At 36.4% G+C, this 12,820-nt stretch overlaps 1 protein-coding gene across 1 annotated transcript; it reads left to right on the top strand.

Annotated features, from left to right (window-relative positions):
- Nucleotides 1-9,239: 9,239 nt before the first annotated feature.
- On the top strand, nt 9,240-10,627 carry LOC116170168 (neural-cadherin-like). The gene has a single exon (XM_031486388.1). The coding sequence runs from the start codon at nt 9,281-9,283 to the stop codon at nt 10,625-10,627; it is 1,347 nt and encodes a 448-aa protein (XP_031342248.1). The 5' UTR covers nt 9,240-9,280.
- Nucleotides 10,628-12,820: the final 2,193 nt, after the last annotated feature.

The following is a 12,820-nucleotide window of genomic DNA, read 5'->3' as shown; positions in this document are numbered from 1 at the left end:
TTGAAATGGGCATTCGTTTTACTTTTATTCGAAGTGTGTACATATGAAACTTTTTTGAATGCCGGTCTGTGTGGCGCGTGTATAGTGGGTTGGGTTGGTAGAGCAGCCTTGGCTGAAACCCCGCCCACTCAAAAATAAAGGCAAAATAAAATAAAAATTAAAAAAAAATGCTTCGTAAATATCATTGCGCATTGTCTACATTAGAAATTGCATTGAATACATTCATTAATAAATCATACAGCATGGATAAACAGTAATTTTGAAACCGGTATTAGTTTTAGTTTCATTCAAAGATATGCCCCACATCGGTTCAGTGGTGTAGGAGGAGTACGTGTGACGGACGGACAGACGACAAAGTGAAGCCAAAAGCGATTTTTCACTTTGAGGAAAATACGCTAGCAATACCGTATTTTTCGGTTCCCTTTCTTTTGCAGGTAAAGTCGACACGTTGCGGTTTGCGGGAGGGAAATGCGTGTCATATTGTTGCTCTTAAAATTTACTTCTGAAATGCTGGTGATGTCTTTTTTTTCTTACATTGAACATTATTCAATTTGCTTATAAAGGTAGCAAACGAAAAGCATCTAGAGAAACCTAGTCAGCATATCATATAATTTCTGGAAATTATACATCATATCCGGTTTCATTCCTTATCACCAGTGATTGATCCATTATCTACTTGATGATACCTTCTGAATTACGTTTTGTGTTGTAGAATTTGCAAGAAATTTTAAAAGCCAAAAATTCAAATTCTCATTTTTATTCAGAGCTACCCACTCACTACTACCCACTACCATTGAATATCCAGAGGAGTTGGATATTCAATGCCACTACTAAACATATATAAAATAGTAAAAACCAAGATATTTTTTACTTTAGCAAGAGCTGAGTATATTTAAGATTTATGTTCCTTTTCATTTAAATCCGAAGTCGATCGCCTAAAAGGAACATAAATCTTAAATACAGTGTGTAAAGCGATGGGGTATACAAGAGAGAATTTTTTTTAAATATTGATTTATGAAAAAAGTTTATTCTTCATGATATTTTTTGCTTGCTTAGAAAGTACCGATAACGTTTCGATAATCTAAAATTTATTTATAGAAATCTGGAAAAATAATAAAATTAATTTTTTTATTGAAAGTTATCATTCTACATTATAATTAAGATAGAGTATTGCTATCAAACCACAAACAATCGAATATCATGAAGAATAATTTTTTTTCATAAATCAATATTTAAGAAAAAATTCCTTCTTGTATACTCCATCGCTTTACACACTGTATACTCAGCTCGTGCTAAAGTACAAAAATATCTTGGTTTTTACTCTATACTACCAATATACAATTGAGCTCACTCATGGAGTCATTCATTCAATATTTTAGAGTGAGTAATGCCTATAAAGAAAGGATAGTTGAAACTACTGCTGAAGAAAAGGAAAGTAGAAGTTGACAGAAGTGAAACGAACGCGTAAGCTAAAGAGATAAGTGTCAATCAAACTTAAAAAATATATTGAAAACTGTAGGGTAGTTAAGGCCTCGGACGGACGGACGGACGGATAAAGTTCCCATAATAGCGTCCATCTTGAGTTGGAAAATGCGCTAAATACACTTTCTCATTACTATTATTATTTGAGCTCTAGAAGACAGCGTTGAGAGATGTTCAATACAACGCTTCATTCCGGAGAAATCATCAACTGTTTTTATGTGGCCCGTAAAAAGAAACACATACTGTATTGAGTACTAGATTGAGTAGCATTTTTCATTACGAATACGGTACACAAAAAAAACAAAAGTAGGAAATTGCTGATTTCCTTGGGGGTAAAAAGTACATTTTTTGAATTCATGTAGAAATTATTAATTCCAATAGCCCTACGTCTTTGATGTGAAGCGTCGGGCCTTATTTAACATTGAATTACAGCGCGTTGAGTACCAAGGCGACATCGAGGTATTTTGTCATATTGACCTCCTTTAGGAAATTGTCGGTATTAAGGAGTCGCCACACTGAACGCGGTCTGTCCGCCGCGCGCAATCGCTTGCGATCAGCCGCGCGGCTCGGTATGTTACACAGGATGTGGTCCAAGCCGCGGTTCGTAAGTAAGCATGAATGAATATCAAAGTTCTTCCTCTGACGAGGAATTATTGTTGCTCGCAGCTATCCTTAATAGTGAACCGCGAAGGCGCTGCTGGGTCCACAAGACTAATCAACAACGAAGACAGCTCGGCGAATTTCACAGATTGTGAATTAGAAGATGACGAAGAAAGATACTATACGTACTTTCGTATGAAGAAACAAGACTTTGAAGAACTTTTAAGCCTGGTCAACGAAGATGTAGAAAAGATGGATACAAACTTTCTAAGCTGTATTGCTGCGAAAGAACGTTTAGCAGTTTGTTTGAGGTAAATATGATTTTAAACAACACCAAACATTTATTCTTTTTGTTGTTATCTTTATAATTGATAACGGGCGATCAAAAATAAGTTACTGTCGAGTCGCCTTTGGAAGTTCAAGTCAAGTACGATTTCCCATATAAATAAAAATTCCAAGGTCGACTCGACAGCAACTGATTTTTGATCGCATAGTGGCTGTCATATCATAAAGGCATTTTAGCCCAGTCAATAAAACTTTTTTGTCGCAACTAATTAGTGGAAAGCTGGATTTTTTATATGTGATACAACCTTATGAGACATGTATTTCCCCAAAACTCACCGCCGGCGCCGTCTCTTCCCTTTGAGCTTTCCTCCCCAGCCCCCCTCAAAGGTAGAAAAAACAGAGTTTTCATATATTGATTGTAGAATGCTTATTATTTATGCCAGAGTGATAATTTTTTTTTAATTGTTCCTAAATAGATGCTCTACAGTATTTGTTTTAAAAACATTTTTCTTAAACCTTTGGTTTTTCAGATATACCACTAAAAAGTGAAAAAAAATGAAATTTTTAGTAAAACACTTTTGTTTTTGCTCTGCAACTTTGTAATTGTAAGATTAAGTAAAAATGTAATGTATAACACATGTAGCACACCTTTTAAGCTTTAAAAATATATAGTACATCAGTCTTATGATTGTACTGGCGTACAACAGAGCATCGTTTAAGAGAGCGCGTGCGTGCCGCTCGAACGCTTCCGCCGCACGTTATCATTTCAAAAATCCACTTAAGCTCCTACATTATATTACATCTTAAAGCCACCATCTCACTTGGATTGTTTTTTTTATTTATTTGTCTGATTGGCATCACGGACCACCCACCCACCACACTCAAATGAACATTTGTACAGTTTTATTTACAGAGAAATTATAGTTACATATTCTTCTATTTACTTACAATATTTACAAATATTTGATTGCTCACCAAGGACACCTTTACCTTTTACAAGGTAGCTAAGTGGTCTGCATCTTCATCGAGGTTTGGAGAGTTAAGACACGACAGTTCGTTGCAATTCTCGCACATTGCAGAACCGTTAACTCCGGATTTTCTGCATTTGCAGTAATCTCCGCATGGTTTTTTGCAAGAGCATGAGATTAGATACAGTAAGTCATTAGGGGCAAATGGCTCTGTGTTAGGAACAGGCCTTAAAGCCTTTTTTGTCATTCCATTTTCTCTCACAGTAGCGTACTTCCAACCCCAATCCGTTGGATTAAGTTTATTTTCTATCCAAAATTGAATTTGAAGATAAACACTCAACAAATGTTGATGAGCTGCACTCGAGGTTGGAGGTAGTTTTACTAGGTCGAAGTTGGATTTGACTGAGCTGACAAAGTAAAAAGGTTATCACTCTGTTATAAATACTAAGCATTCTACAGTCAATATCTGAAAACTCTGTTTTTTCTACCTTTGAGCGAGCTGGGGGGGAAAGCTCAAAGGGGAGAGGCGGGGACTTTTGGGAAAATACTTGTCTCTTAAGGTAGTATCACATATAAAAAATCCAGCTTTCCACTAATTAGTTGCGACAAATGGTAATTTTAGGCCTTTATTTACTGGGCTATTAAGACTTCGAAATCGCGGCTGACTACCGGAAAAAATGGATGTTTGAGATTTAAACGTAACGGACTGTTATGTACGCTCAATCAATTTGAGCCGAGATCTCCTCCCCTCTTCCTCCCCTCCCCTAGATCGGCGCTTCATTCTTCTTAAGTGCAGACCAGTATAACTTTGCACATGTATCATCGTTCGTCGAAAGTCCCCAAACATTTGCCAAATAATTCTCACATAGACGTAAGATATTGTTACCCACATGTTTCTTAACTTTTGCGTCTAAAATTACAAAAAAACATCAAAATCTACTAAATTATTGAAGAGCAAAAGCGAGAACAAAAGTAATACTACAAATCTGACATGAAAACTCTGTCTGGGTCGCACTGGTTTCGAATAAACACACAATTAATTGATTGACGATGACAACAATCTTATTCCGAAACGCAATGAAACAAAAACTAAAGCAAAATCCCTGCATGAAAGAAAAGCTTACAAATCTTATTTGTACATATTACCCCGCACGGAGGCGGTTCACAAATAAAATACGAAATATTAAAATTACTCATGAATAGTTTTTCTCTTAATAATTCAAATAATCTGGTCGTACAAGATTTACTATATAAGGCGCACCTAACGCACACACATGTTTCTGCTTCTGAACAGTACTTAGCTTTATAACACAGAATTAGATGACAAACAAAACTGGCTTGAATAAGGCGCAAAAAAATTTCGGTGGCTGTTCGGACGGTAGAAACTTTTAACTTTTAATAAGAACCTTAACAAAAGGCCTCGCTGTATTCGCTGCTTCCTTATTCAAGTCGACAAAACTTTTTCCGGAATCTTCTCACACAACTCTTGTCAGCTTGCTTCTGCGCAGATGTATTTAAAAAAATTACGAACTGCGTCTTCTACAAAACAAATGCCCGTAATTTAGCGTAAAAAGATGTACAATCTATTTTACCATCTACTACAAAATAAACTTTTTCCTCCTTTGCAAAATTTGTAAAAGGAAAAAGAACACTGAGACTCAAATTCAAATAAAACGAACCAACTCTGTGCTTACTTCCTACACAATCCCTCAGATTTACTTAAAAAATTGAAATAATTAGCACTGTTGCACAAAAAAAACAACGATCAACTTCTAATCATCCACAAGACAACATAGTACCAATGCCTCAATGCAACCAAATCGGCGAAACATTTCTCTATTATACCGACTTTCATAAACGTTTGTTGTCAACGGATCACAGACGATAGCCGCAAAAAACAAAATGTTTTGTGGTAAAAAGAGATGGAATTGAGTCCTGAGTCAGTCGCCTCACTTATGGGAGGCACAGGTACACAAACTTATCCATACAATTTGGTAACACGTTGTATTGACTATTGAGTAAGTGTGAGTGGAATTTAATTATCAAATTGCTGTATGCCCTGTGGTCGCCAAATAAAAATGCCGTGTGCAATGGCAAATGGTCACTAAGCCATCCACAAAACACCTTCCATTAACTTAATACACATCAACCTTTAAATGTAGAATTTTATCATTTTTCGCTGTATACGTCCGACATTTACTATAAAGAAAAAACCCTGGAAAAAACTTAATGTTAACTTATATTTTATTATTTTAAAGACACAGTTGCATCGGCCAACTCCCGACAATTCCAAAGAATTCGATAAACAAAGTTTAATTAACACCTGACAATTCTGTGGCACGAATAGAAAAAATGTGACATGAAAACATGAACACTCTATCTGGGTCGTACTTTGGGTTTGATTAAATACACAGTTAATCAATTGACAAAGAAAAAAATTGATTCCGCATTCAGAGCCTCTTTCTATACATCCCACGCACACAGGCGTTCGACAAAATTAAAGGAATCTTAATTGCTTGCAATTTTACAAAAATGCAATGAGTCTGGCCGTAAACAAATTTGCGATATTCAGGCGTATCTTAAACCGCTCAATACGATTACTTCACTTCTTCTACACAACTTATATGAAAATCAAAGATCTCCCCATAAAATGTAATGAAGTAATAGTACATTATATATCAAGGTAGAGAAGTACAGTATTATTGCCTGAGCACCAAGGGTGTAAGGTGCGAAGGCAATAATAGACTTCTCTACCGTGGTATATATACTATTTTTTTCACTACTAGCACTTGAAGTCCTCTAAATTAACATATTATATTGATAAGAAAGTGAACGGTTGGACAGAATTTTTTGTTTATTAATTTAACATGTCAATCAAGTACGTAGAAGTACAAGTCAAATAGGCCGTATTTTGTTCTGTCATTGAGATACTTTCAAAGAGTAATTTCGTTCGAATTTTTTCAAAATGTGATAATTTTAGGTATGCAATTTCTCTGGAAATGGCGGATGGTGGCAATTATTCACTTTAGAGAACTTGTCTAAACGTTTATTGAGCGAAATTTCGGGTTGTGTTTTCTAAAAGTGACAGCGTGACAGTTCTCATTATTGACTACTAGTTAATAATATCCACATTATTAACCACTTTGAACAAATGCCGAGAAAGGCTACTTTACAAGTGGAAAAAAGGTTAATAATCATGTCATCAGACGCTAGTAGTGAAAAAAGTTATTTACAAAAGTTGTCGTACACGACATGTTTCATCACCAAAAAGTCTCGTCGTTCGTTATCTTTCCGTATTTAAAGCATCCACCACTTCCACCATAACATAATCTCCTTCTTTATGAATTTTCACATAAATCGCCAATCCCAGCTTCGACAGAATGCGTTCAGCGTAGCGTCCCCACTTACGCCGAGAAACGCACACATATTCGTAAATCACCTGCAAGATCTTATCAGACGCAAATGTGCATTCATTCAATTTCGAATAACAGTAAAATTTCTTATCGCAGACCAGATAAAAGTTTTTATAAATCACGCAAAATTCGATCAGGTTTATTTACAAAAGCGATAAAATTAAAACGAAAAAAAATACGCATCTACACAACTTTTTAAAAGGAGAAACAAATACTGAAATACATATTCAAACGAAACGATCACACACATGATTACGTATATCTATTAGTAAGAACGGCTATTATACGCAATTTGGCAAAATTTTCAATTGTAGCTTGTAATTACATCACTTAATAGTATATTAAGATACAAGTGTATAATCAAGTCTTTAAAGCACGCGCAACGAGTTTAAGGGCACGACGCAAAGCGGAGTGCCTTTAACGTTGCAAGTGCTTTAAAGACCAATTATACACGTGTATCTTATAGTATTTTTTTATTATACCTGCAGTATAATTTAAAAATAGGAAATACAATGAAGTCATATTGACGTTATACTCGAATACATGTCTAATTAAGTGGGCTGGGTGTTCGTAATGTCACGATTGCCATGGAAATGTCACTTAGCGTTTGCTTATAAAAATCATCGTCTTTGTGAATTAAACGATTTCCGTTGAAAAAGATAATACACCGTCCATTAAATCGATTGTTGTAAAATCTAAACAAACGTTGGTAGGTGTAAAATCCAACTCCAGTAAAGCCTATTATAAAGAATAATATGAAAAGTTGTTTCCATGGATGAATAGGAAGTTACTTACGAATACAGTCTTAAATGCATCCATAATGCTGGCATATATGAAGGAAATGTCAAAGGTATTTAAAATCTTCTATATTTTGGTGCATTCATTCAAAACTTTAAAGCAATGCTGCGATTAAAAAGTGGAACAGATTTGGAAGCATACCCTAAATTACGCGCGTTTGTGAAAGCTTCAACGAAAGGATAGGTACAAAAGCCAAAGAAATGTTCTGCATTTACAGAAAGCGACCTAAGAGGATTTTTTATTTCATCCAGATGACAGTTTCAAAAGTCATACTTGAAGTATCGTTACTTAGCAACTTTAAAGCAGGTGTGTTTTAAAGGCCCTTTTTCGCACGCATTTGAGTGTTTAAAATGGAGATTGTGATTCAGGTATAATAAAAAATTACTATTGTAATGCTTTTAATTTTCAATTGGCTGTGAGTTAAAAGAACCGTTAAGAAAAGTGATAAATAAGAAACTTAGCATTGCAGCCTTGCGGATGTCTACATCTTTACTAGAAGAATGTTTGGTTAAAATTTCAAAAAAATATCTCCATAAATTACACAAAAATTATCCATGGTTGAGGCGCCAGAGCTATCAAAAAAGAACGAACTAAATATATTGAAAACTGTAGGCCTCGGACGGTCGGCCTGAGAAAGTGGTCATAATAGCGCCTTCCAACAAGAGTTGGAAAATGCGCTCAAAATAGAATTAAAACGACGCCCAATGAAAATGATACAATGTACATTGAATTTTGTTATAACTAGTTTCCTTGAACTTCATTTCTTACAAGATCGCAGCAACGAACGACGGGTAAATATTTTGTAAATTAACAAACTCACTGATTGTACGGCACTATAGAGCCAAATTACCCTCTACGTCTAACTACGTAAAGGAGATTACTGCCAAAGAAGCTTTTCGTTACATTTTATGTTGCTCGCATAGTCCTCCTACGATGTTGGTGTAAAAAACGCCATTTCCTTTCATGTTTGAGCTACCCGCAGAAAACATTTTTCGTGATGATGATTAATATTGGTGACAAATGGACCTGCCTTAACGCTCGACAAGATTTTGGTCATTGTGGTATGTTTGGTCAGTTTTTCTTCTCATTTCGAAAACAAATCTGAATCTTTTCCCCATAAAATGTCTAAATTCCCTGCGTTTGCACTTAAACTTTAATGCGTACTGTTTTGATACAAAATTTTTATTCGCATGTATAAAACTATACGATCCTAATCTTTTAGAAAATGTGCCGTTAAGTTTCCGTAGAGACTTCAGTAACAATGGTTTATGATCGAAAACCTAAGATTCGCCCTAATTTCGAGTCAATTGCGACGGAATTTCAAGGGAAGGGGGGTAGAAAGAGTATCTACTATGCGTCAACTCTAGGGGTGATTGTACCAGTAAACGTAGACGCTACTGCATTTCCTACTGAAATAGTAAATAAACTCCAATGCGGCTAGAGTGTAATTTACGATTCGTCTATCGGACGCCACAGAGACCGTACACACATAAATTCGCGCGAACAGCAATTTCGAGAGCTCTATGTAGTTAAACATCCTCTTGTAAATGTTTGATTAGCGGTATGTTTTGAGTTTTCACTTTGACTGAAAACAAACATTGGTCTTGTCAGTAGGATATTTTAAAAGTAAACATTGCGTCTAGTTAATAACCTATTTGAATTTGCCTGTGAAAATAATGCCTTTTATTTTGTTCCAGATAAAATTCTAATGTGGCGGTGAAAACACTACGAACAATGGGTTCAATTACCGTAGCGGTGGTAATTTTACTAGGGTCGCTGGGGATCACCGCTAAAACGGTGTCAATTATACCTCACGATACTCATCCAGGTTATAGTATAAAAAAGTTCGACTCGTATAGCGGTATGAATTATAAATTATTGGACTCAGGATTTTCACAGTTTTTTACAATGTTAGAGGACGGATCGGTTATGACGACGTCCGATTTAAGTCCGTTAGTAAATCGACCAATAAATTTGATGGTGCTCGAAGAAACGCCGAACAAAACGAACACTCACATGCTGCAATTATATGTCCTGGACCGGCGGAATATGTTAAGTTTTAACACGGATAATTTCGAAGGGTCCGGACACATGATGGAGAATTCTCCCGCAGGAACTCGTGTTACGGGCGTTCCTATGCTGGCGGCAGCTAGAGGTCTTAGTTCTCTGCCGGTTACTTATAGTATAATAGGAGGAAATTTAGATCAAGCGTTTCAATTGCAACACGGTCAAACTTTGAATGTGTTTTCCAATGTAACCGTAAACAATGGTAGCACTGGCGTTTATATTGTATCCTCACAGCCCTTAGATAGAGAGGAGAGAGATAGGTACGTATTGACGATGCAAGCGGTTGACTCAAGGGGAATAGATAAGGCAGTGACGAATATCGTAATCGAAATTGACGACGAGAACGATAACAGTCCGGTTTTCAGTCAGAAAGTGTACAGATACGTCGTAGGGGATGATTCTCTAGATGGAGACAACATTACAACGAATTGGAAACGCTTCGCTTCAATTGGCAAAGTGGAGGCATCCGACGCCGATGGAGATAAAGTAGCGTATCGCCTTGTAACTCCTAGCAATTTACTTGTTATAGTTCCTCAAACCGGGGATCTTTTATTGACCGAAGAACCCCTCGAAGAGGTGGAGGTCGAATTAGTTGTAGAGGCTCACGATTTACGCATTCCGAGTCGTATATCCCCGAGACCGGCTCAAGTATTATTCCATTACAAACCGCCCCTTCCAGCCAAAGTGGAGCTCGATTTAGATTTACAACAATTGGAGGAGCGCGAATTGCACCGCGGGAAAAGGCGCGTGACTAGGGCTGTGAGGCCGACCAAGAGGATCGAATTTACCGAATCTGACGGTGATACGGAAGGACGTAATGTCTTTCAGCTTGAAAAGGAGACGGATAGGGAGACTTTTAAAATTCGAGACGAGAACACATGGGTTACGGTTGAACCGAATGGGTCCGTGCGCGTGAAAAAGAAGTGGGACTATGAGGAGTTGGGACCCGAAAAGACGATCGACTTTTGGGTCACGATCACCAACGCCGAGAAAGGGGGTAAGTGCTTTAATTAATTTCTTATTTTATTTTTAATTGTCCCATTCGGATGTGGGCGGAAAATTAAAATGGCATGTCAGATTATTAATTAAGATAGGTGTTTCATGAAATAACATTTAATTAGAGGGCTGACCTGCATCTACCTGCAATAGGTAAACGTAAAATGCATGGCCGGTTTTAAATTCAATCAACTTCTTACAAAAACAGACAAAAGCTCCATTCGTCGCAGCGGAACGTACAAATAATTAATAAACCATTACGGAGGCGTTAAGAAAATTATAATTATGGAAACGTGACCTTTGGGTGGCAGTGTAAAGGTCGCACTCTGCGCGAGCGAAACGACCCACGAAAATTAATAAACGCCGTAGGCGATTATCTAATGGAAATCCAATATTTTCAGTTTCTCATTTTTATGCCCCGAAGCACCAAAATTGTAAGCAAACAACGACCGAAATATAGATTGCCTAATTAAGGAAAATTTACGAACGAAGGGTAACGCAGATACGAAATTGATGCAAGTTTAACCAAGCTTTTGCATTGGACAAACAACTCTACAACTTTGCATTGAACTGATGTTAAATATAAATTACAATTAGATGCGGTAGACGGGTTTTGTGTTTAATTTAAAATCAGTTTTCTGAAGCGCACATTCAGGTAAATCAATAAGTCACTGGGGCGGAATGCACTGCATTTCCCTTTAATAAATAATATGGCGTCTAAAAGGAGAGTATCCGTTAATATGGACCTATTTAATATTAAATTTGTATCGGGAGGTCGTAAAACATATTCGAGAAGCAATAACTCGAGTTTCTGAAATGAAAATCGCAAAAAAATGTGACCCGAGAACATATATGTTCTCATTGTCAAGGTTGAAGGTTCATTTGCACACAATAAAATCATAGGCTCAAGGAAAATAGTGCTTTTTTGGGTATGGAGATGTATCCCATATATCGACATCATTCAAATGAGTGTATCTCAAAGTAAAACTTCTTGTCTTGTTCGAGGATTTCTTGTCTATTGCTCTTCTAGTATAAAAACAGTCATTTCAATCACGCCTTTTTCTTCACATGGGCTAGAGCGATGAAAATATAATAGCATAATTTGTGTACACCTCACAGGCGACCAGTTTTGCAGTGGGCGACTACCTGCGATGATTGATGTGACTGTTTTTATATTAGAAGACCAATAGTGTTGCCAATACTGCAAGAAGTATTATTGTAAATTACTTGCTGCTTTATTTCTTGTCATGGGAAGACTTGCATATTCTTGATTTGTCCCGCTCCGTTGCAGTGATTGTATATGACACGAAAAACATAAGTCACTTTTTTCTTGCCACTTTTTATAAATAAACACGAAATATCTGAAGCCTCATCTTATCCTTTTCCCGGTACATATAAAAGCATAAATCTTGCTTTTGTTTCATCTTAATCTTGTTTTGTCTTGTTTCTCGCCTTGTTTTGGCTGTCAAACGATATCAAGAAAAAGCAAAAGCAATCGTGAAATGCTATTCGAAATCGCTCGGTATAAGAACTGCCCTTGTAATTCATCAAACTTTGATACTTACAAATAAATAAATAAGTAAGTAAATTAATAAACAAATAAAATGGTGATCCATCTGTCATGTACAATTATACAAGTCAAGTGTAGTACGTTAATTTGGTAAAAGGGTTAGAGATAGTCGATAGATTGTTACTTGTGGCTGACTTACTGCTTTTGGTAGACATCATAGATCAAAGATCGTATATCATACATCATGTATCATGCATCATGCCTCATGCATCATGTACCATATATCGTATATAATATATCATATATCACATATCACATATCATATATCATATCTCATATGCCGGCCCGTGTGGCGCAGTTCAGTTGAAGCTGGACTGTGGTGCTAGGGTCCCTGGTTCGAATCCGGGTTCGGGCATGGATATTTGTAAATGTATAGTGGGTTGGGTTGGTAGAGCAGCCTTGGCTGAAACCCCGCCCACTCAAAAATAAAGGCAAAATAAATAAAAATAAATAAATATATCATGTCTCATATATCATATCTCATATATCATATATCATTATCGCTTCTCCACTGAACTCCAGAATCAAGGACTTTCTGCTATTTTTGATAATATCACACGTTTCTAATTTCAAATATTAATTTTAAATATCTTCAAACAACAAAACATTTATTTAAAACATTCACATGATTTACGGCATCA

The sequence above is a fragment of the Photinus pyralis genome, unplaced genomic scaffold (assembly GCF_008802855.1).
Source record: "Photinus pyralis isolate 1611_PpyrPB1 unplaced genomic scaffold, Ppyr1.3 Ppyr1.4_LG5, whole genome shotgun sequence".
Taxonomy (NCBI): domain Eukaryota; kingdom Metazoa; phylum Arthropoda; class Insecta; order Coleoptera; family Lampyridae; genus Photinus; species Photinus pyralis.
Note: the sequence above shows the minus strand (reverse complement) of the source record. Positions and strands in the feature narration are given on the sequence as shown.

Excerpts from the sequence above, each read along its gene's own strand:
- LOC116170168 (XM_031486388.1), top strand. The coding sequence starts at position 9,281 with ATGGGTTCAATTACCGTAGCGGTGGTAATTTTACTAGGGTCGCTGGGG.